General features: G+C 45.5%; 1 protein-coding gene across 2 annotated transcripts; it reads right to left on the reverse strand.

Annotated features, from left to right (window-relative positions):
* Positions 1-4781: 4781 nt before the first annotated feature.
* Positions 4782-25060, reverse strand: PPM1K (protein phosphatase, Mg2+/Mn2+ dependent 1K). Of its 2 annotated transcripts, none has more exons than XM_074588806.1 (7): positions 24914-25060; positions 21231-21758; positions 20547-20647; positions 12765-12930; positions 12095-12239; positions 10880-11014; positions 4782-10416 (listed from the first exon to the last, which is right to left on the reverse strand). In XM_074588806.1, exons 2-7 carry the CDS (start codon positions 21668-21670, stop codon positions 10285-10287), a joined length of 1119 nt encoding a protein of 372 aa, XP_074444907.1. In that variant the 5' UTR covers positions 21671-21758; positions 24914-25060; the 3' UTR covers positions 4782-10284. The 2 variants fall into 2 exon arrangements, with proteins under 2 accessions (XP_074444907.1, XP_074444908.1); XM_074588807.1 differs by having other exon boundaries at positions 21231-21738; positions 24914-25023.
* Positions 25061-25508: the final 448 nt, after the last annotated feature.

Below are 25508 nucleotides of genomic sequence, written 5' to 3' on the forward strand. Positions count from 1 at the left end.
TTTTGCTTCATAAGCGTTGTTGTAGAGCGTGAAGCCAGCAGAATTTGACAGTGTGTAGAAGAATAGGCTGTACCGATAGAGAGAAAGCCGACAGAAAAGAATGATTTAAGTCATGCTGGATAAGGACAGCGCAAGAGGAGGAAGTATCAAAATCCAATTTAAATCATCTTCCCTGAGGAGAGACTGATTACTAGAGCAGAACTTGACCTTATCTGGTGAGAAACAGCCTAAGATTCCCAAATGTTGAAATATGTTACTCCTTCTTTAATGTGTTTTTATATGCTTTTCTAAGCTGATAATGCTAAAGAATGTGGGGTTTCATGTTGGCAGTTAATTATGTGCCAGCACTGGTGGCTAACAGTTTTTCTCTAACTAAAAACCAGGCTTTGATTCAGTTGGGCCTACCGTGTTGCACCCTCAGTAAGCCTGCAGACAACACCGAGTTGGTGGGAGTGTTGATCTGCTTGAGGGTAGGACGGCTCTACAGAGGGATCTGGACAGGCTGGATCGATGGGCTGAGGCCAATGGTATGAGGTGCAACAAGGCCAAGTGCCGGGTCCTGCACTTGGGTCACAACAACCCCGTGCAGCGCTACAGGCTTGGGGAAGAGTGGCTGGTGGGAAACTCTCCAGCTGCCTGGGGGAAAAGGACCTGGGGGTGCTGGTCGACTGCCAGCTGAGTATGAGCCAGCAGTGTGCCCAGGTGGCCAAGAAGGCCAACAGCATCCCGGCCTGTATCAGGAACAGTGTGGCCAGCAGGACTGGGGAAGTGATCGTCCCCCTGTACTCGGCACTGGTGAGGCTGCACCTCGAATACTGTGTCCAGTTTTGGGCCCCTCACTACAAGAAAGACATTGAGGTGCTGGAGCGGGTCCAGAGAAGGGCAACGAAGCTGGTGAGGGGTCTGGAGAATAAGTCTTATGAGGAGCTGCTGAGGGAGCTGGGATTGTTCAACCTGGAGGAAAGGAGGCTGAGGGGAGACCTTATTGCTCTCTACAACTGCCTGAAAGGAGGCTGTAGAGAGATGAGGGTTGGTCTCTTCTCCCGAGTAGCAGGTGACAGGAGGAGAGGAAACAGCCTCAAGTTGCACCAGGAGAGGGTTAGACTGGATATTAAGAAAACTTTCTTCACGGAAAGGGTTATCAAGCATTGGAACAGGCTGCCTGGGGCAGTGGTTGAGTCACCATCCCTGGAGGTGTTTAAAAGAGGTGTAGTCGTGGCGCTTGGGGACATGGTTTAGTGGTGGACTTGGCAGTGCTAGGTTAATGGTTGGACTCCATGATCTTAAAAGTCTTTTCGAACCTAAATGATTCCATGATTCTATGTTCCTTGGCTGATGAGCACCAGAAATTACATTGCATTCTTTGGTTGTAAAAGAAAAGGGACTTCTATTGATGAATTTAAGTGTGTATGCATTCAACTCCTTCTGTAAAGGCTTTGGGGTTTTTAGTTATGTGTAGTAGTTATAGAAGCAATTTTCATGGCCTTCCTAAGCCTTATCTTGGTTATATAGTATTGGTAATGTCCCCTTTTCACAGGTTCAAGTATTTCTCATTCAAGGATTTCCATATTTTAAATCTTCATACTCTGAAAACGTCCTCCTAACAGTAGCTCCGGGCTGGTCTGTGCAGCTGCATCGTTCAGCGTGCGGTATTTCAACCTCATTTTCCCCGCAGGTAAAAAAATATGTGAGCCACCTCCTTTGATTTGTCCCGTATTGAGTTAGCTAACTTGTGCTTAACTTGGTGTACAGCATTTGGAATGACGCAAAGAACCTGGAATTTGTGTCACGTCCTGCCTGCAGAGTGCACTGCGGCGCCTCGGCTCCACGGCTTTTGAGGTCTGAGGGAGGGCATGGCGCAGCTCTGGGAAGGTGAGCCAGCCTCAGGGGGTGGCTCTGTGGCCCTCGTGTGCCCTCAGCACCCCGAAATGGAAAAAAAATAAAAAAAATTGTCCTTTAATTTTTTTCAAGTGAGTTGTGTGGCCAGAGGCTGGCAGGCAGGGCCGTGTGGCTGCCTCTGGCATCCCCCAGGCATGGTGGAGAGCAGAGGTGCCAGCAGCAAGCACGGAGAAGCGGCGGGGGCCATGGTCCTGACGGACCTTGTGATTGGGAAAGTGCTCCCCCGTGGAGCACAGGTTTCTGTGTTGACATTAAGATAGGGCAATTTAGAGTCCCTGTTGCAAATCAGGTGTTGGGAGACTTCATTTGGCTCCTTTCTGTCCAAACAAACAAAAGGATGATTAATTAGCAAAGCCTTTTGTGAGGTTCCTGCACTAAACCTGCGTCAGGGAGGAGGAAGAATGATGCCCTGTGAAATTCATGGCAGCTCAAATGTCAGCATTGGAGCCATAAAATCCCCAACAGGGATCAGACGGGCCAGGAGCCAGTTTTGGAGTGGAACAAGGCAGTCAGTGAGTGACTGGGCAGCTCACTGCAAGTGCACCAGCCTTTAACTCTAGCTCCGCCACAGCTCCTGCCAGGCAGAAGCACCTCCCGGGGCCAGGTAGTCAATTTAGCAGCAAAAACAAACGGTCAGGCTTCCAGCACATCTGCTGGGTGTGCTGCTTGGTCACAGAAGGTCCGTAGCTGTCTAGTTTTGGGGGCAGGGGGCTATTATGAACTAGAAAATGCAGCATTTCATTCTGGGCTGTAGCCCAGTCCGTTGTTAACAAATTTGTGGCAAATTTGCTGTGACCAAATTGTTTTTCATCATGGTTGTGAGGACTTTGACAGTTCAGGGAGGTGAGTTTTGGAGCCTGCTTTCTCAGTATAAAGTGGTTTGTGCTGCATACCATTGTGAAAAATGCATATGTATTTTGAAAGAATTACTGGCAGTGGAACATGTCTGTCTCCGTGTCAGGACACGGTGCTGATTCAGTGGTGGGTGGGTGTGCCACACAATGTAGAGAGGGGGACGGGGTAAGTGAGCACAGAAACGGGACTGATGCGTCGGGAGCCAAATCCTGCCCTGCCTTCCTGGAGGAGTTGAGTGACGTTGCATTGGGTGCGTGGCTGGCCCCAAAGAAGGGGAATTTTTAAGAAACGGGACCAAAACTTGAACATGGCCACTGATGTGAGCGTAAACCCAACTGCACCTGCTTGAGAGTCTGCCGCAGCCCCTGGTGTGCTGCCCCAGCTGAGGCCCTCCGTGCTGTGGGGCAGGCATGCCAGGGGGAGATATGACATAGTTTTTGTAAGTGTGAACATCTGGGACCAGCTGTGAAGTCATTGTTGCATGGAGGGGAATGACCACAAAATGTAGTGACCACATTAAATAAATAAAGGGTAAAACCAGGCTGCCCAAAGACAGTGGTAGCTCCAAACCAGCCCGTTTTCCAGGCACTTGGGCCCTCGGCTGTCCCACCAGCACCTTCCCCGGGAGGAGGAACTTCCTCCCCACTCTTGGTGCCACCGTAGCCTGTGCCTCCTGTTCTGCTCTGCTCTGCTCTGCTGGGCAGGGCTGCGGGAGGTTGCAGCGCTGAGCAAGAGCAAAGACGACCTCGGGGCAAGAATACGAAACAAATCTAAACAGTGAGGTATGGGGTGTGTGCGCGTGCACGCAGAGCAAGGCTCTTGCCCCGTAGCAGTGATGAAAACTTTGTGTAACCAGCCTCGACCCCCACGCCGCGCAGGTAGGCTGAGGGGTGTTGACATAAGCCACCCCTCAGCTCTGGGAAAAGCTTCTAGCTCTTCCAGGGCCACAGCTTCTGTGAGCGCCCCACGTGAGGGCAAGGATGGCTTTTCTTAAAGCTTGGCTGCTCTCCCAGGACCATCCTGATGAAGTTGGGCAGGGAACCGCCATGGTGCTGCTGGGACTGAGCCGCCCTCCTCTCCTGCAGGTGTGCATGAACCAGCTGGTCACAGGGGCGTGCGCTACAGGCCAAATGCTCCTATTGCAGAGTAACTCGGGAGCCGTTTCCCAACTCCTGTGAAAGGACAAAGCCGTCCCCAGCGGGTTTCCTAATACTCCACCTCTTAAAATTCACCTACCTGACCAGTGACTACTATACGCTTACCACCATGGGATAGAGGCATGGATCTATAAAAGCTGATGAGCAGATTGACAACAAAGGATAACAAAAAAGGATTCACTTTCGTCCTTCAAGGAAAAGGTTGGGGCTCAGCTGTAGGAAACTGCTAGGACTTCACTGGAGTCAAGCCTGCTTCTTTCAAGGGAGAGAGAGTAAAAGTAGGTTTGAATTCAGCTCTAAAAGCAGTAGTAATTAAAAATAATAAGGTTATTTCTGTGTTAAAACCTTCAGCTATTCTTTTCTCCTTATCATTTCTTTTAGGATAACTTTTTGCATGGTCTTGAATCCATGCAAAAGCCAAAATATATTCTTTTATTGAGGAGGCCCCATTTGTTTCTTTCCAGTTTGTTGCAGGATGCCATCGCTCACCATGATAACTATCCCAGGGTGCCTTCCTGCTTCACAAAAGAATTATTTTTTTAAGACGGACTTGTTTCAGAGAGGCCTTTCTGATTTCTTGGTACTGTAATGTATCAAAATATAAAAGACAAAACCAGCAAGTTAGAACGTGTCGCCCTGATGCAGCAAAGCCCACGGACGCTGGCAGAGCGCAGAGACAGAAGGTACTTTGCCCTGGTTATCGTTGGGTGAAGGTCTTTGTAGGCAAAGCCCTGGTTATCAGAAGCTTTTTATGGCAGGGGTTGAGGCCCAGGGCTAACAGGACAGTCGCGAAACAGCTTGAGAAGCAGAAACTTTTCCGGTAGTTCGCAATGCAGTAGAAGAAGAAAAATCCATTTGTAGTGACACAACTCTAGAAGCCAATTATTTATTAAAAGATCTTTTAAGCATTCCAGTGTAGACTTATCTGCTCCACTGTAGCTTTGAGTTGATGAACAAACATTTTTAAAAAAACAAAAAAAAAAAAAAAAAAAAAACAAAAACAAAAAACAAAGGCAAAATGGACACCTCTCTAAAATGAAGAAGTAGATGAATTATGGACACTGATTACACCAAACATAAACATCAAACCACAGGAATTATACACAGTCCTAAGGCAAACTATGTAACAAATGTACGCAATTGCACTTAAGTCTGTAGAAATTTATGACACGCGCTGCCGCCCAAGCACTCAATATCCTGAGTGGATATCTCTGCATTGAGAACAGCAGCTTCGGAACCAAGGAATACCCAGAGTGTTGCTATACCATACATTCGGCTTGTTGGGTGAGTGACCAATGGACCTAGCAGTGTCCAACTGAGTTTGTTTAAGAAAAATTAATATTAAACCAGTTTCACTGGTACTCTTGGTTTGTGCTTCTCCCTTAACTAGAAATCCCAATGCTTTTGACCGCAGCACATTCGCCTGCTGAGACAGAAAAGGTGATCTGATACCCTGACCCCATGGAAGTCAGCGGAAATCCTGTGGTGAGTCTAAGCTCCTTACAATTTTCATTTCCCCTAAGTATGTAAAAATCAGTAATATTGCTGATTTCTCCCCACACCCCTGTTCTCAACCACAAACTGTGCTCCGTGATTGTTCTCCAACCCTGAGCTTTTCAAACAAAAGGGATTGATTGTATCGAGGACCCTGTATTAAACAAACTGTTGGATCTCATCCCCATGTCAACCTCTTGCACTATGTTCACCTTCCAGAGAGACCAGCTCTCCTAAATCAAGGCTGCAAATGACATTTTAGTGAGTTCCTTCTACAAAGCACAAAACCCCTTTTTCCAGGTGGTGGAGAGACCGAGCTGGAACTCCAGTCGCAGTCTCAACACCTGTCCTAGTAAATCCTCCAGCAACATGAGGACCCCCTGTGCCTTCTATATCCTCATAGTAAAACCAAGTATCTAGGTGGACAGCATTTTTCCATCTTTCTGCACCTCCAGCCCAGCCTCCTGCAGTGCCTGTACAGTGAGAGATACCACTGCTCCAGGGGGAGTGTTCAGGCAAGAAAATACTCTTACCAGACCCAAAGGAGTTGAGAATCCATCCCTAAAAGGCAGGAAAAAAGCAAACGCTTGTTATGGTTTGCTCACTAGGCCAACCTTAATGTTCAGTTCAGTCTGTAATAAACAAAAAATATCGTTCTTTTCATTGAAACAATAGATGGATGGAAAAGATGGAGAGCTAGAGAGCAAACTGAGAGTCGGTTTCATTTCTTTCGAAGTGTAAGATACATCTAGCGATCTTTCAACAATAAACCGCTCTGATAGGCAGCTGCTGCTGTTTGGACAATTTGCTCTTTCTCTCCAAGATGAAAGAGCTTTCTGCTAGGCAAGAGAATTTCGCTGGTCCCTGGGGTGAAACACTGGTTGCTTGCAGAGCTGCTATAGGCAGCAGGAGGCTTATTCACTAAATAGGAAAAAACCTAGAAGTGCACCTTTATCACAGCCGAGCAGTACCTAGCTCTGGTGGAGAACAATATGCCGAGATTTGCTGGCCAGACGTTCCTGCAGCACTGCGAATTTGATCCTCTGGTACCACTACTACAAACCGCTTCCATTTTCCCCAACATGGCTTTACTCCACGGACTCTGAATTCAGTGCCGTACACCACCTATGTCCCACCCAACACACAAATGTGTTGGCAAAGCTCATTCTGCCAACACGGTTTCAGTGTCCAAAGAGCCTCAAACCTGAAATGCAAGGGCAGGGACTTGTTCTAATACTCTTCAGAGAGAAGTGTCAAATGATGAAAAAATCCATCACCCAGAAAGTTGCAAGCTTTTCTCGACTTCTTGGAGAAAAACAAGGCTTGCTGCAGTTGGCACTAAATCTTGAGGAAGTTCACTGTCATCTTGTCAGGAAAAAGCAGCATTGTGCTTCAGGAGGCAGAGACCAACGGTCCCGGTAATGGAGTGTTTCTACAAAACACTATGCTTTTCAAGCTGGCACTTAAGAGTCTTGCCATGCACAGCATGAAGTAAAGAATCCACACAAACCAGTGTGAAGGTACCTCTGTTCTTAATGGAAGGAGGAACAGCGGACTACTGGGCCGCTTGGCAAAGCATGTCATCTTCATCAGTAGCTCATTTACTTCAGAACGAGATGCAGAAAACTAGAGTGAACAGGGCAGGGAATAACCTGTGCGTACGAAATGCATCTCTGTAATCTACTGTTAGTTATTGATTCACTTTTGCTTAGAGCAAAAAGGCTCATATCTTAGTTTTATGTATGTGCTGCTTTATTTGTGAAATTGGTTGGCAGCTCTACAGAGAGCCTGTTAAATACTGGTAAGTAACTTCAATACAATTAAGTGGTTCCACAGGTAAACCCCACTGTGTGCTAACTTCTTTCTCCCATCCATGTTCAGGCACTGCATTTCCATGTCAGGAGACACTCCTTCATGCAGTATGCAATTCTGAAGTTAGACCTGCTTTGAGCAAGAGGCTAGGCTAGATGACACCCAGAAGTCCTTTCTAATCTAAGTTTTTCCCTGATTGTATAAGGCAGTAATAGCAACCGCTAATACCCCTCTATCCAATCATCTATTTTGCAAAGCTCTGTCATATCCTTTCCTTTATAAAATTTAAAAAAAAGTTATGGATGTATCCTTCCCCTGAGAGGATAACCACTCTGTTAGAAGAAATAAAAGCCCCCAACCACTTACGTTCTCTATGCAATCAGGCAACCAGATAGGTATAAACCAAAAAATGCCCCAAAACCTCCAGTGAGAAGAAAAACTGTCGTGTTACGCCTGGGTCAATATTTAGAAGCTACTTTTAACTGCCAGGTCATTCCTCAGGGCACCTGCTCTTCATTGGCAATGCTTTTCATTAGCAGCCTGCATTTAATACCTTGTCTTCAGCTTGGCAAGTATCCAGCACTGCTCAAAAAAATCTGCTTGTCACGAACACCCCCAGTGCCCTTGATATCTTCTGTCTGGCTAGCTGACTAGCCGGCCCAACAGAAATGAGCAGCATTTGGAACAGGACAGTGTCGATGGACCTTGTCCAAATCCCTGCAGCACTGCTCCAGCCTCTCTGACACTTGATACCAAAGCCACCCCCATAGCAACTCCCTCTCCAGAGCCTGACTCTAACCCTTGGCTGTGCCCAGAGTAAGGCTGCTGCATGCTGGGGTTAACCCTTTGCTACCAACTCTCACACTTGCTGTTTTAGCAGGTCCCTTCTTTGGCAGGAGAAAGGCTGCAGTGCAATCCCGTCACGACCACGTTCCTGGAGCACCAGGTGCGACCTCTCAAGGGATCGGGAGAGGCTGCGTTTTGCCATTTTTGCCCCAAATGGGTTGTAGGAATCTTCAAACTTGCCTCAGACCGAGAACCTGCTCGCACTAACAACTGAAAGTGCCCCTGTGCCTCAGGTAGGTAAGGCTGCACCCAGGACTAACAAACATTCTGACCTCAGGTGACGACTGAACCCCAACCCTGGGGAAAATCTGGGGAGAGAGAAGGGGTTATTATTGTAAACCAGTGATGTGCTCATTACAGAGGCCTGGGCAACAGCAGCCAGTATGACAGATTTACATATACCAACTCACAAGCGCTCCGTCCTTATAAACCGAATATACACATTACATACACCACGTAATACAACAAGTGATGGGACAAAACCAGCGTACTCTCTGAACACCTAGTACTTAATGCTGTCAGTACAACACTGTGCTCGGTGTTGCTCAGCCTTCGACCAGAGGCAAGGAAAAACATGTGGAATGACTGCCTCAGGTGTAACCCTGGTCTCAAAGGAAAGGGCTAAAAGTAACGAAGATGCGTGCTTCACGCTGCAGAATGAGAATCAGGCCACGCATCTCAGATATACTTTTCCTTATTGCAAGGTGATTTAGTATCAGGCAACTTCTCTTTCACTTTGTTTTGTTTTTACAATTGTGCTGTTGGACACATCCATAGAATTAAAAATATTGCGGCAAGCCTGAGGAAAGCCCAGTTCTTCTCTGCCCATATTTCATTGAAACAGGGTGACTCGGAGGCCACAGGAGCTGCACATTTGATGTGAGGCGGAGGAAGAAGGTCTGAAGGAGACACGCTGGGACAGATCTCCATCTGATGCCAACACGTCACCTGCAGTCTGTGTCACAGCAGTGATACGAGCTGGCTCAGAGCTCTGGCCCCCTGTGCCTCACTGGACGCAGACTCCCTCCGGAAAGGGAAGTGGAAATGCTTCCTTTAAGTATAAAACTACTTTCTGATGTCTGAATATCTGAAATCTACTACAAACGATACTCAAAACTTATAAAAATTACCTTACAGCTATTATAATGCTCACTTCTTTCTCTAGCTTGCCTGCTTTGGGCATTTTTACAGCTCCCTGTATAACGTGAAGAGACACAGGAGATCACAACTAACTGAAAGAAACCTTCAGCAGAGGGCAGGAAAATCCTCATATATTTATGAAGAAATAAACTCTCCTGTCTTGCGTCCAAAGAATCTTGATTAGTAAACTCTCAGAAATTAGCTGGTTTTCTTTTTTTAAAAAAAAGAAAGAAATTCAAGTAGATGAGAGTTTCTGGATATCAAAAATGTGCAGCTTTTCCCTCCTCTGTGCTCCTGTCAAGCATTGGCACACCAGAGACAAGCCAGTGCAAGGGGCTGCTGCGTGGTCCACAGAGACACAATGGAGAAACATTCCCATCTGTCCAACAGCACGTGGCTCCAGCCTGCTCCGTCTCCTTAGAGCTAGAGGATCACGGATGATGGCAGTGAGAGCATAAAGCCCTGCAAAGCAGCACTGTCTCAGGAAGCTGTTCAGCTACACCAAATGCCACTGGCATCAGAACCTAAACACTTCTGAAACTTCTCCCTTATTTTTCACCTGCTTCTTCTGAAGCACAGGGGAGTTTTGGCTGGCTGCACAGCAGAGGAAGACAACAAACCTGCTTTTTGTCTACCTAAGAACACTGTGCGTTTGTTCCCCCGTGTATTAACATACAAAGAAGCCAGCATGTGGCTCAGAGACTCAAGACTTATACAGCTGCCAGGTAACTAAGGGTCCTGGGTAACACAAGTCGGTAGGAAACAATTGTGCAACACCTCTAGCCTTCGGTGAAAGCCCAGAGCCTCGTCTATGGGAACTAAGTGATGTGCAGAGCTGCTGGGGCTACAAAACCAAAGGAATAGCTGCCTCAATGCCGACTGGAATAAATAAATGCAGCAAAATGCAACAGCCATAAGCAACAACAGGGCATTATGCACCGAGGGAACAGTGGCATCTTCTATAACACTGGGAACAGAAGAGATGGACAAGACACCGAGTCAACCTATGAACAGATGGATGTGTTCTCCTGTAGCACGCTGTGTCCAGATTATGGCAGGAAAAGATAGCTGTGGCAGGTCTTCACGCCCACCTCCCGCTGGAAGCAAAACTGCGGCTGAAGGAGAAGTTGATCTCACCGTTTTTGTACTTTCCCCATGCTCCAAATGGCACTATGACAACTGTGCTGTTGTCTTCAGTGCCGAATTGCATTGCCTAAGAGAAGAAACAAATTGTCAGCAGCATCGTCTTGCTTGGAAAAGGAAACAAGTGTCTGGCTCCAGAAACAAGCCCTGAGGCCCAAGACTTCCTTGCCCCGTCCCACCCTGATGCTGCATTCCAGCATACCCCAGAGCTTTCCATAGGATATGCCGCCATCCAGAACCCCGGTGAGAAACTGGCCATTTCTGTCTATGACGATTACATTTCAGCACAGGAATAAACTGCGGTGACGGTCCTACACAGTTCAGTGGATTGTGAGCTAAGCAAGCTAATTGAAATGATGCCTGGCAAGGATGTGGCAAGACCCAGGGCAAGGCAAAGGCTAGTTGGCAGGAATAGCGAATGTCTCAACCAGTATAGTTCAGTTCACCTGTATGTGTGGTTGCATACTTGTTTTTTTAAAACCAAACCAAAAACAATAGCAAGCATTTGGTGCCAAGAGAAGCGCTGGCATTACCTGCTCAGTAACAACGTGGGCAGCTTCGGCAGGATCATGGCACTGGTTAATGAAGTCGCAGATCTCCTGACTGTTCACCATGAAGTTAATACCATCTGTAGTAAGGACCAGGAAGCTGTCGTCTGCATGATGCAACTGCAATAAAGGCACATAGTATGCACAACGATGGAGCAAGTGCTGCAAGGCAAATTAATTGCCTTCATTTTTTTACACTCTGTTGCACAGTACTTGTCCTGTGGGTGCTGCGTGCTCTCCTGCTTTCTGTGCAAAGACCAACTGGAACCCCCAAACCCTCGGCTAGCCAAAGGCTACCCCCTTGAATCCTCGAGCACATCCATCAGCCGCACAGGCTGTATTCCCTACTGGAGAAGAGTGTCTTAAGGTGCTTCCAGTTCTAGGAAGCAGCCCTCTGAATAAATACACTGAGGCCAAAAGACCAGATCCATACTTTATCCAGTAAACAAAATGCTTCCTTAAACTGAGGATTTCAAGGAAGACATGATAACACTGCGATCATCTCCCGAAACCCCTCAGGCCTAGTGGGTGCCGTTTAATTAAGACCAACTGAATATAATTTCCCTAGGCCCTGGGAGGTGCACTGGGGATAAGCAGCAAACAGAACAGGAGCTGGGAGGAGAGCCTTCCTGCAAAAGTGAAGGCAACCATGCTGAGTACCTTCTGGGTGGTTAATTTGTTTTTGAGACAACTACAGAGCTATGGTAAGATGTATGCAGCTGCCCTTTCCTCCTGCCTTCCTCCCCCTTTCCTCCCAAGTATGCAAACTTCTATGTATTTTATTTTTTTTTGATGACAGCCCATCCATATCCCACCTGATTCTCAGTGATGGTTTTAAATCAGCATTAACCTCAAAATTATTAATTTGACCACAAGCGCCAAACAGACTCGTATTTCAGCAATGGATATCACATCTTAGCTTTCTTCCCTCATCCTATATTGCACTGTGATAAATGAGATTTAGAAGTCGATCTGGTTGAATTTAGTATCACAGCCAGATTCTTTTCTGTGAAGTAGTGTTAATCTGAAATTACTTCATTAGAATTGGTCTCTGGTTACTTCCCCACAAATAAAAAACAATGCTTGGCCGTCAGGCTTCACCTGGGCACATGTCATGTTGAGTACCACCACCTGGATCAAATACCTATGATGCCCCTTAGTCCGAATGTTGCTGTCCCTGTAAACCAGGCCTTCTTTTACCTGAACCCTTTTTGTTTCTGGCTGGGCTATCACACCACTGTTTTTAAGATCCAAATCTCCTATGCTCCGCGTCATTGCAAGTCTACCGTTCACATGAGGCTGTCCCAAGCTGTTCCAGGCAACAAAGCCACCGCACTTCTTAATCCTGTCCAGAAACACAAAAGAAAAATTAATATGAGTTACTGCTTCACACCGTTACCCTATCTGCAATTTTTGTCACTAGGTACTGATGCGGAATGAGGTACGGAGGACCTAAGATGGGAAACTGAGGGTTGGCTTTTGCTTTCTGAAGGGACATAAGCCCACCTAAGGGATGTGGCTTAGTGGGCTGAGTCCTGACCTGGGAACCATGGTGCATTTCTTCAGGTCTTGGCTCTAACTTGGCAGCCTTGGACAAGTCTGAACCATGTGTCACAGCTCTGTACCAGGTCCTACCTATGCTGATCTTACTGCTGAGACAGTTTACGCTCATGCAGGGCTTTCCACATCCCCAGTCCTCTAAACGGAACCAAATTAACTAGAGCTGTGTTACTTTCTGCCAGCTCAGAGGTATTCTTGGGGGATTATGTTCAACTCTCTGCTTTCTTCCAGACCCAACCCAGCAGCAGACCACAAGCACATCCTGACTGAGGCCGTTCCCTGGGAAGCCACATCATCAACTGACAGGTACCTTTCCTTCTCCTCCTTTCTTTCTGGAGTATGGTCAATGGTGAGTTTCATGGCCTTTCCCTTGCGACACAGCAGAGCACGACTGTCTCCCACACTTGCCACAACCAGCTCAATACCGTCCCGGAGCAGAGCCACTGTTGCAGTGGTCCCAGAGTTCATCAGAGTTGCTATAAACGTCATATCAGAGAGAGAGGTTTTAGCACTGCCTCAAAGCATGGGACTATTTATAACAGCAACAGTTTAAATTGGCAAAATGAAGACAACTTGTGCTCTACATTACCAATAAGTAACTGCTTTTAAGTTTAAACTAAATCTACATACATAAAAAAATTACAGCAAACATGCATGCATGTAGGACTGGGGGGAGAGAGAGGAAGTAGAAACGAAAAGTATTTCTGTGCAACAACATGGCTCCATGCAAAGAGGGCAAATGGAATAAAAGCGGTACAAGGTACAGTGGCTTCCTTTCAGCTTGTGGTAAATACTTTTTCTGTCCCACTGGCTCACCTCAAGTTACAGGGTTATCGTCCTTATCCCTGGGCACAGGGACTACTCAGGTAGCCCACCATAAAGCTGATGGCCCTTCCCTTCTGTTAGGTGGTGAAGTGGGCAATTGAGTAATAGTAATTATAGCTCCACATAATGCACCAGAAGAGAAACACTAGATTGCCCTTTTATACCAGTCTGTGTCATCCTCCTATTGCTGACAGCGTTGTTACAATCTTCCTCTGCTTCCTCCAGCCTTGGCAAGAGATGAAGGTTTCAACCAGCAGGACGCTGGCTTTTTTCAGAAAGGGACGCTGCTCCCTTCAGACCCTGTCCACTTGCCGGAGGTCGCAGTGCAAAGGTGACGCTGGATTCTGCCTTGCCCTGTGCCTGCAAACCAATGCAGTCAGCTGGCAGCGGCTCTCTGGGCAATCTGGCGCGGGAACTAGTGGGATCACTTGACAAGGGTGCACAGTGACTGCCTAGAGGGCAAAACAGAGCTGCGGGTGCCGTCTGCCTTCTCTTACAGGTAACGGAGTGAGCTGAGCTGACTGACTGTGCTCAGGGACCAAGTTGGATCAACTGGTGCAAGGGCTTCTCATTTCAATTTCTACAATACTCTGGAAAAAAAAGAAGTGCTTGAAAAGGAGAAATGCGAGTCTGCCTATGTCAGGAAAGATAGGCAGTTTTATCTGTGATGAAGGAAATACCAGAACTGCTCAGCTTTCATTTTTTGTTTGCTTTCTGAAAGGAGCAGTCCATTTTACAGTTAGTATCTTCCCTTCCTGCAAATTATGCAAAGGTAACCCAGTGAAAGGTCCCTGGAAAACAGTAACTCCTGACAACTTGAGCTATTAGAGTAAAATGTGCGGCCAGGACAAGCTATTGCCCAAACACATTTGCATTCACAGGCAATGCAAATCCCCTTGAAAGGCCCTCTGTAGCTCTCCTGCATTCCGGGATTTTCCAGGTTTTAAAAGTGAGCCCATTTGAGAGGGGGTTGGGGCTAATTTAGGAATGAGAATCCCCAGTTATATTCCTGTTTTCACACGATTAACAGGTAAAGATCTTTCCACCACTGCTTCTGCAGAGCTCAGCTACAATGACATGCAACTCTGTGCGCTCCTACCTCTGGCCCTGCAGCCCTGACCCTGGGGAGAGGGGATGTATCTGAGACAGGATGGCACGTTTGAGCCCAAGGAATGCCAGTCAGCCCCATCTCTGACCAGCTGCCAGCAAACCCCATACATGCAGCGCGACCTTCTGCATACTACGGGAACAGAAGTGCGAGCGCTCTGGGATCTTAGCAACCTTTCTCCCCAACCCTGCAAGGTCCCAGCGCCCCAGAAGTAGCATAGGGTTGGGAGTAAATTGAAATGCACAAAGCCCTGAAAGATGCATTGAACCTTGTTGTGCAGCAAAAGCAGGGAGTTGATGAATCCAAAAAAACGCAATAGTCTAAACTAAGCTTGTGTTATTATTTTAAACAGGTATTATTACTGCAGTGAGGACGTGGTTTAGCTATACACTTAACCAACGTGTCAATCGTGAACATCAACCGTGGTGATCTAGGTCAAATCTTGGGACTATGTTATGGCTGCCATGCAGGTTACAATACCATTCAAAATTATTGAGATGCCAGTAAGTTTCTGACTATTTGGGTAAGGACTGGCATCCAGTTTCTAATTTGAAGCAATGACTAGTCCAGTGCAGGCTCACTTTGAGGTATGTTATGCAAGTAAGATGCTAACAAGTAGCAGTGCAATTAGAAATTTTAGAACCAGTAAAATACCTGTTTTAGCCAACAGTTAGTTGTTGTGAAGTTAAAAGAAGTGAAATGAAGAACCTACATAAAACTACCTTTTTATTTCACAGAAAATACATTTTATTTAGACGTTAAAATTAATGCAGAACTGCCGCTAGTCTCCCATTTCATTCCTTGGTTTTAGAACTATGCTGACAAACATAAGCAGTTTCTGAAAAAGTTAAGATCCGTAGTCTTTAATTCATAAATGACTGGAAACATTTGGATATTTGGGTGAATATGCACCTTTCAAGTGCAAATTCTCAAAGCCAAAAGAGCTGCTATCACAAAATCAAGCGATGGTACTAAAGAACAAGTCAAGATATTGTCCAAAATTGCGGTAATGGTCATAGTGACCTGAGCTTTATATACATTTAGTAGTTAAACAGCACTCCTAAAAAAATAAATGCTGCTCTTGCTCTCTTCCTTGGAACCAGTTCATGATCTGTATAGGGGTGCAAGAACATGACGCACGCGTTATGTGATTTCTAGCACAGGTCAAAAACACAGGAATGATGATGGGATAACATTTCTAATGCTTTACTACAACTGCTGCTAGGTCACTTAATAATATCAAAATATGTTACATCAGCATATATATTGGTTTTAACAATTAAAGAGTTTATTTTGTTTTCCTAACAATATCACTATAAAACTAAGATCTTTCAATAGGTTCTTAACACTCACTGGACAACTTTTACTGCAAGTCATCTCAACTAATGTGACAAAGAGGATGTGGGAACCTTCCAGTAGTCCAGGCTAGGAACCGCCGGACTCCTTCACCTGGGACAAAATTAAGCAGATCTCTCTTTCCACTGAAGCCCAGCATATAGTGTCCAGGGCCTCCAGTTCTAGAGCTGCTGACCAGGTACAGTGTCTGCCACAAATAACACGCACACAGAGGCAAATAGGAAATTCACCCAGGGACTTTGTTCAAACAAAAGAAACCTGCAACACTGGAGATGAAAGAATAAGGGCTGCAGAACAGGGGAAGTAGTCACTCTTGGATTTGCCTGCACTGTCCTTTGCAGGTCATATAGGAAGTACTTGAGGCTCACACATGCATCTTTGGCCACAGATAAATCAGCCTTGGCGTTTCTGGGGAATTGCCACTGTTCTTGCCTTCTCGCTAAAACTGTGTGACAAAACCAGTTTAAATTCAGCCAAAATGAAACCTAGGATTTTATTTTTTTCTGTGTGGAGGTAAGTAACCAACCAACAAATCAACCAAAGAATCATATCAATGCTAGAGGGCCCCCTGTCTCATATATGGCAAGAGTGGCCACTCTGAAGAACATCTTCAGTACAGAATATGGCCCAATGTGTTTCCTCAAGGTAATTTATTTATTTTTTTATATACATTTATATATAACACAAAAATGGGGAGTTCAAACTCATGCCCACTAAAATGGGGCCATCTTAAAGGCACTGAATAGAAGTATATGAATCGTTCTGACGCATGGGAAAATATGCAAAATAAACACCCCTTTAATATTGTAATCAGTATCTTCTAACTTGATTAGGTAATAACCAGGGCCCTTGGATAAAAAGGCTGCCTTTGTAACGTTGATGGATTTATGAAATATTTAAGTACAATTTCTGCAGCTCTCCCTTTTCCTCAGTGTTGCAGGTTAACATATTCAAAGAAATAAAAATCATATGTTTGAATGGTAACTTAAAAAAACAAACCCAAAACCCACTACTTTATAAATTTAGTTATTTTTAAATAGCTTTTGCTGTTTGCTCAGCATAGTAAGATCCCAGGAGTGCCTTTTAAACATAGATAAACCAGTTAATACCTGGCTATGTTTTAATAAGATGGCTATTCCAGAAGTGAGTGGCCAATGCGATTAGAGTTGGATGCACTGAACATGGAGGTCAATGGAAAGACTCCCTCTTGTTTTCTCTGAGTAGTGGATCACAGTGAACAGAAGCAGTAGCAGTACCTTGTAGGACTGCACTAGGCCAGGAGAGGGTTTGTCTTATGCTTCTCCAGAGAGATGCTCAAATTTCCTCAAGTACCTGATTTGCTTCCTTATTTCTGTCCTTGCTGAGCAAAGCTATTCAGCCTTTACATTTTAGTTTTTATGGCTGGTCAAAAATATTAGAAAATTCTGTCCATCTGTGTTAACAGTTGTCTCGTGGATAACGACACATTCATTGGACCTGATCTTCCTTTATTGTGTCCTATACCTAAGTTTAGCAGCAATTTAAAAGTGACTGGGTATATCTGAATGTGTGGAAGTGAATGAAAATGCATTTTTGAAGAGAGATCAAACACCATGCTTCAGGGCTCAGGCATATCTTTAAGCTGTTAATGATTAGAAAGGATTTAGGTGGAGGACAGATTATCCCAGATCTGCCTGCAGCAAGTTTCTTATGCTTTTATGTGAAACAACAGGTACAGATCACTGCCAGAGGGGATACTGGACTAGAGCCCAGCAGGATAGTACAGCACACCAACAGCACTAGTGAACTGCACGCCAGACACAGTAGCAGTACCTGGAACACATACGTATACCTTTATTATTATTATTAATTGAAAGGTTATAGAAACTATTATGCTATGTATTTTCCATCTATAATTTCAAATATTCTATAATTGTAAAGTGAACTACAAAGGGCCACGCCCTTGAAGACATAGCTAGGTGTTCCAACAAGGCACGTCTCTAGTCCTGTTAAATTTGTGTCCCCCTTAAATAGTACTATAAACAATGCGTCAAACAAAATCCACGTAATGTTGGATGCAGGGATTTGTCCCAGGACTTAGGTTCCTTCAAACACCCAGGCACACGCTTTTAAAGCTGGTTGTGTATTACTAAAGACCTGGAAATCCTGAACATGCTCTGTTTTTTTGCAAATTCAGTGAAAGGAGTGAATCCTGGCATGTTCTACTAGAACAAGACTAAGCTATTATTTTCCACTTCGTCAGCTATGGCCAAGTTTCAAAAGGAGGTCAGTCTTGAGGAGCATCCAGCGTATCCCAGATACACAGCGTTACACAACCAGCCACCATTTTCAAGATACTTTAGCAACAGTCTTGACTGTCACATCTAGAATAGCCACAATTGGATCAGAAATTTTGCTGGCAAATTGAATCAGTTTGGAAGTAGGCTTCGAACAAGGATACATGCCAAGCATTGAAATTTTATGTAACTTTCAAAACAGCAGCAACAACGAAAATATCCACACCAAACAGTCAACATAATACTGAATTATTTTAACAAAAGATATGCAAAAAGTTTAATTTGTTCAGAAATCTACACTTGTCTTTGCACGCTGTTACTCCACTCTTTGCCTTGTAGCTTGATTTCGAGCTGGGCAACCAGCCAAGAGCACTGGGCTCTTTTAGATCCTACTGGCTCCTGCAAGAGCTTGCAGGTTCTCAGACTACCTGAGAAATACTGAGTGCTTGCTGGAGTGTGGCCCCGGTGGATTTTTGACAATGCTTTTGCCCTCTATTTTGCTTGACCTCAGGCTTTTTTAATGAAGACGGTTTGTCTAGTATCTTGGTAACTGTTACGTAAATTTGCTGGCATTTGCACTATATTTCATTAAGCAGCACCAGTTAGTTAAATGATATGGAAAAAATCCTATAAGCAGTTCCAAAATGCTCAGCTTGCTGCACAACCTGTATGTCAAACACTGTTGTTATCCAGTTCTGTAAATCTCATGTACGAAATGCTATAATCAGAAACTGTTTTCATAATAACAGAATAATATACCAAGCACAGTTCCCAATACTTCTCCTCAAGGAGCTGCTCTGACACTTATCAGAGGTCACTTCAATGAGCCAAACCAAGAGCTGTCCTACTAACAAAGCTAGGGGGGACAAATATAACAGATCTTCCTGTTAGTGAAAATGAAAGGTCCACATCCAGGCAAGCACTTAAGCCTTTATTCAGATGCTTTCTTGAATTTGGGCTTTTAAGAAAACGTATTTGCAAGGAGGATCTTGGATAAAAAGCACATCTGCTCTATTGATGTGCTCTCTCATAAGCTCAGTTAAAACTCCCCCCAAAGGTCAAAAGTGATTCTGGAGTTTTTTACCACATTGCTATTTTTTAAAGTATTTCAATATTTAAAAAAAAAAAAAAAAAAGGATATAATGGGGAAATTGGGATGTAAGGGGGAAAAAAAAAGGATATAATGGGGAAATTGGGATGTAAGGGGGAAATGAGCTTCATGGATTTAAATCCCCCCTCTTTAAGGGCTGCATTTAAGGACTTAAACTTTTTTTCCTGATACCCCTGTTACCTTAGCTTGTACCAGGTAAGAGGAAAGGTGTGTATCCCTCACAGTGCCGCAACAGTCAGGCTACCTGTCCTGCCAGGAAATATTTGAGTCTACCAAGATTCACGTAGCAGTTAAAGTGCAGGAAGCCACTCCATTACTTGATTGTATACATGCATTGCTTAAGAAAGGTGGCTTGAGAATACAGTATCACTTCAGTCCCTAGCGGGCCTGTTGGTTTCAAATCTTTCTTGGAGGGAAGAGTTTTACAGTTTCTGTTCTTCTGAAACGATCTCATTTGGCCACCACCTGCATCAGCACTGGGACAGGTCTTTTGTTTGCTTTTGGTTCTTTTTTTTTTGTTGTGCTTTTTTTTTTTTAATTGGGTTTGTTTTGTTGTGTTTTTTTAAGACTGCCTAAACTGACTGTTAAAATTGTATCTCATGGCTGAGGAAACTCCTGTGACAGAACTGGGATGGGGATCTCTATCTACCTTCCCAAGTTACTCCCTGTAAGCTCCCATTGCTGGACCTGGAACTTCAGATGTACTTAGTCTCTAGACATATATGTGAGAATTTGATTAACAGCCAGGACTAAGGAATCTAAAAGGGCTGGTGCCAGCTCGACCACAGCCTTACCAACCTTGTTTTCCTCTTCACTGCTTTTTTGCCTTTCACACTCAGCTACTCCTGTGATTCTGTTTGTGCAGAAGCAATATCAATTGTATTAATTTTGGCTTACATGCCTCCTCCGGTGCAGCAGCCAAGTTAGAAAGGGGAACTTTTGATACTGTTTCTTCTAACCCACAGGAATAACAGCTTTAAAAAAACCCCACACAACCAACCAACCAAAATTCCCAACAACAAAAAAACACAAACACCAAAAAACCCAACAAAAACCCCCAACCCCCCGCCTCCAGGTTTCTCGCACAGTAAAGTTATGCTCCTTGCAAATCTATATCACTCTCTGCTAACTTGACACACACTTTCCTTGACAGAATCATGTTAAGAGAAATTAATTGATGATTATGCTAACATTCAGATTAATAACTCCCCCAGTAAATTTAATTTAGACTTTTTATATTTTTTTAATTTTAAGGAGGTAAAGCGTAATTGTTTCATTTGCAGTAAGTGATCAGAGCAAAATGCTATGTTAAGTTAAACTGTTTTCAAGCATTTTTCTGGACATTTTACTACAGAACTACTGAGCAAATAAGAAAAACCTCATTCTCCACACCCATATGAGTACTTTTTTACCTACCATCAGCGGAGAGATGAGCGTGCCTTTCATATGCTTTGTTTATTTCTAGAAAAGCTTTGCTCAAAACATTTTCCAAGTTCTCTTCCTGAGCAAGAAATTCTCTGGAAACAAACAAGGAAACAAAAAATTAAACTTCTTTCCAAGAAATATGCATCTCGATCAATCTCTTCTGTAGCCTTATCTCCTCCCTGCATGCATTGAATAACGCTGAAATTCAGTGAAAAGGTAATAGGATTTTACTAATGACCTGCACTGGAAGCATAATCCTGTAATTTTGTAAATAGATAAAATTCCTCTTTCAACACCCAGGGATGTGACACAGAGATACAGAAGAGTGTAAGGAAGCTGTAGGTCAGCTATCACAGCGACCCCATCTGAAAACAGTCAATTCACACTCTCTCTGTGTTCCCAGTCCTTTCCTGGAAGGTGGGTACAATCATGTTTTCCCCTCTTGTCTTTCCAGGCTTGCTCAATGGGCCAGGCACCATACTGAATAAGAAGTTCACAGCATGTCCATTGTAATGGACTGCTCCAGGCCAGTGTTCCTGCTGTCCTGTTGGGCTAGGTGGCTCTATAACCTAGGAGGATTAGTGACAACGTATGACCCACTGGTTCCCTTTCAGTCCTAAGGAAGGAGTCTCTACTGTAGTTCATTTGACATGCATTCACTTGATGCACACTTACTTAATATATTTTTCCATGTACTTATCACAGAAGTCTGCTGCTGCTGCCCCGCCGTGTCCATCGTATACTGCAAAGTATAGGACATCCTCTGTCAGCTGAGCATAATCAAACCGGTCTTCATTTTCCTTACGCTTCCCAATATGGCTAGCACAGCCCACATTGTCCAGGCTGACTTTCGGAATCGGCTTCCCATACTTTATGCTTGGTGGGAGGAGAATAGGTTCGTCAATGCGATTGTCCCAGATGCCAAAGGTGTCCCATGTGGTAGGTCGCCCACTCCCGTCTGAATCGAAGCGGGAAGCACGGCGCTCGGAGGTGGAGCTGTAGCATGCGGCTATCGGGCGCTTCTCGTCTTGCAAGAGGCGGGACGTCAGCACGGCTCTCCTTCTTACTTGATACCCTCCGTTTCGTACCAAATTAATTAAAGTAGTTGTTGACATAACTTGTCTTCACAGAGATTCGTGGCAATAAAAGATCAACAATAAAAGATACGCAGCTGCTGGAATGTCTTCGAGAACAAAGAGAAAACTGATCAGGAAACAAGAAGCACAGGAAGAGGAATTTTCAGTTACATCGTTCAGGAAACAATGTCACCCTCAGAGCCCGCTAATCATGCGTAGCAGAGCACCGCCTAGAAGAAACTACAGAGGGATCTGCATGACTCACCGAGAAACAATTCCACACAGACCAACTCGCATCTAATGGGGAGTACTGCAGATAGATCAAGGTAAGACATTTCTGCCAGCCACCCGCATAATGATATCCTGAATTTGTGAAGGTTGAAGAGGTTGTGATGGAGCAAATGAGAGTGATCATGAATTTGTTTCATGTCAGCTAAAATATGAAAATGTGAAAATATGAGGTAAGGCTGTGAAAATGAGCTTACCATGCATGCTCTTCAAACAATTGCTGAAACATCCGCACTGTCACTTCCGGGGGGGAAGGCAGGAGAAACATATTTGCTTACATTTTAAAGAGTTTTTTCATCTGCTCACGATATTTGGTTCTGTCACGTTTATTGAGGACTTGAACAATACTTTTCAACACAGACCTGTGATTTTCTTAGGCTATCTAAGACTGACCACTAAGAGTGTATCCATGGACATACACAATTGCACACACAAACTTCCCAAACAAAAAAAAAACCCTGCGTAACTCTGCTGCTTTAACTGGCCTGAAGTTCTCTGCTACCTAACCCTGAAATGGGCTCCCTTGGCAAACACAGGCAAGCAAGATTTACTGGCTTCTCAAATCTTTTCCATCCCAGAGAAACTAAACGCTTGGCTCAGCATAGATAAAAATTGACTAATGCTGATTCATCTAGCATAGTGACAAATGTAGAACGACTGGCTTATGTAACCTTTTGTAGAGCAACACCCAACTTGATGAAAGGCCAACAGGCTGGGATGCAGTTTATAGTAAATCTATGTTGTCGCACTGGAGTAATTTGAACTGGACCATCAGATCACTGTAACTAACCACACTAAATTTTAGATGAGGAATTTCTATCTTAATTGCTCCAAGTTTGCTGAGAGCAAAATTATGAGTCAAATAGATTATATGCCATAATAAAGGAATTAAAAATATGCAGGCTCACAGTGAATGCCAAAAAAAAAAAGGGTGGTCTGACACAATCAAGCAGCAAAGAGCAACACATGTACCCCAGAGACACTGTAATTCTGGGCCGGAGTGCCTTGCCATTGTACTTTCCCAATGCCAATCGTAATTGCATCTGTAAATCTGAAATATTTGTTAAAACTATTTTTAAATTACTAGACAAAATCCAGGTGCTTGCAAAAAATGCAGTCAAAGGTAACTTAATAAGTAAGTGGCTGCTTTAGTAGAAAATGGCTGTGACATGAGCTTTCTGGAGGGCCTCCATTAACTTGTCCATCTCGGCTCAAAGCATGTTGCTTTAGATGCTTCTTGGTTTACATTTCATGCCATTCTTAAATGAAGAAAGGTTTCTTTACTTAGCACTTAAGAGAGTAACTGTCAACTTGATAAAAGTCCGAATGTGCTGGGAATCACTGTCGTTGAGCCAGACGAATGCGGGCTAGGCCACCAGGTGAGTGGAACTGACCACTTGGACTTTTAAAATTTTCAATTTTATTGCAAGGGTGATGGCGACATCACATCCCTATTTAAAAACTGCTTTACTTTCTTGAGTTGCTTTTTCTTTTCTGTTATCCTTGACTCATAACAACAGTATGTTAACTTCCTTCTGTGAAACACGGCATGACCAAACTGAAAGCCTGCCAATTAGCAAAACCCACACTTGGTTTCACTTCCATCAGCTCGAAAGGAGTGCATGAAGTACATGTTAGCTATATTTAGGTTCCCCAGTATCCATAGCACGAATCACTGGATTAATCCAAAATCCCAAGCTAATCAATGTGTTTGTTCTCTATCAAATTCAACTCTCCAAATGCCCTTTTTACCAACAATGGTTTGGCTTTTCAAGTGTCTCTGCAAGTCAAGAGTAGGAACCTCATCTTTAGTTTCTGTGATGTAAATGGTTATGCTTTCAGTTGGACATATAAAAACAGTCTGTGCTTTCCTAACCGATATGTTTGCAAACACCGGTTGAGCCTATCTGTGCAAAACAAGACTGAGGTATTGGAAAGGGGGGCACCGGTGTTAAAGCCAAAGTCCAAGACAAACAGATGTGCATCTATCTGATCCTGTTAATCTATACATATTTAACTTAAAGAAATAGTTCCTGCAGGCAGACACGGAAATACAATGTTTAAAGCGAATGAAGTGAGCAATTAAACTGTAGTTCAGCATGCATGGTGCCCCTTTTACAGCCTGGCTGCTTCTTGGCAGATGGAAATTTTCCAGACTGTGAGAAGGGGAAAAAAAAAGAAACCCGGAAGAAAGAGAAGGCATGCCTGCTGCCCCAGGGGATTAAACATATTTAAAAAGGAATTCAGAACTCTGAACACATATGAGTGCGCTTGCCTTGCATGCTTTCCAAACCCCACAGCTGTGGGTCATACTACATGTTTCTGTATGTTAAGCTAATCTTAAATCAGAGGGTTTTTTTTAAAAATACAATATTTTATATATACGACAATATAATCTCACGCCCTGCCTGGATATTAAACGGCATTGACAGCCGCAATTTAAAGAGATTTCTGCTGCTACTTACTAATTGCGAATTAGCAGACGACCGACTGAGCTAGGACGGGTTTATTCTGTGCATACGGAGGCCGTGCGGTTGCGCTAGCGCCGTTTGAGCCCCCGAGGAAAGCCGAGGAAAGCCTGCTCTAGCCAGCACCGCTCTCCTGCGGCGCAAGCCCCTCCCTGATGGCAGAGGTGTCTCCGCGCCGGTCTTCTCCTCCCGGCTGCGGTGGAGGGGCCGGCAGAGACCTGCGGGCAGACCGGAGGCTTCTCCTCGCTCCTCCGCCGCCGCCTTTGTGCGGGACCGGCAGCGCGGCCTAAGGGCGGGAGCGGCCCGGCCCCGCCCGCCGCACTGGAGCCGCCAGACCGAGCGCGAAGCCCGCGCAGCAGCCGCGGCTGGAGGAGACGGAAACGCGGAGAAGCGAGGGAGGCAAGTCAGCCCCGACCCTGCCACGCAGTCAACCTCCCCTCACCCCCACCCCGGCCCCCGGCAGGCTGGGCCGCTACGGCGCCCCGGCGGGGCCGCCGGGCTGCCTCGGGGGTCCGGCGGCCCTTACCTCCTTCCGTGGCCGGTCGGCGGTGGGGAGCTGCGCCCCAGAGATGCGAAAGCGGCGCTTTCCCGATCCCAGGCGCGGGGCGCGCTCCCGCCCGCCGGTCCTTTCCCCCGGCCACGCCCCGACGACCGGCCCGAACCCGCCGGGCCCAATGGGGCGGCGGCGGGGGCCGTCCCGCCGCATCCCTGCCCCTCCACCGCCACCAATGGCGGCCGCCGCGACGGCCAAGCCTCCCCCACCGCCCCCGCCCCGCCCGCCGCGCGCCCGGCCGTTAGCCGTGAGGGGCCGCCCCGCCCGCCGGCCGTTGGCCGTGAGGGGCCGCCTCCATCCGCCGGCTGCCAGGGGTGCGGGGGGGCGGCGGGCAGGGGAAAGCAAGGCCCCGAGGCCAGGAGGAGGAGGGAGACCGGTGTGGCCTTGGCCGAGGCCGCCTTCCTCGCCCCACGAAGCCAGCCAGGGCCGGGTGGGAAGCCCGGCTCCGAGGACGCGCGGGCTGCATCTGCAGCTACTGCACACGGGGTTTTCGAGGGGCCTCAAGAGAAAAGCGTGTGTGTCGTTAAGGAAAAATATGGCAACAGATTTAAAATGCAGTCAAGCGTGC

The sequence above is a fragment of the Larus michahellis genome, chromosome 5 (genome assembly GCF_964199755.1).
Source record: "Larus michahellis chromosome 5, bLarMic1.1, whole genome shotgun sequence".
NCBI lineage: Eukaryota > Metazoa > Chordata > Aves > Charadriiformes > Laridae > Larus > Larus michahellis.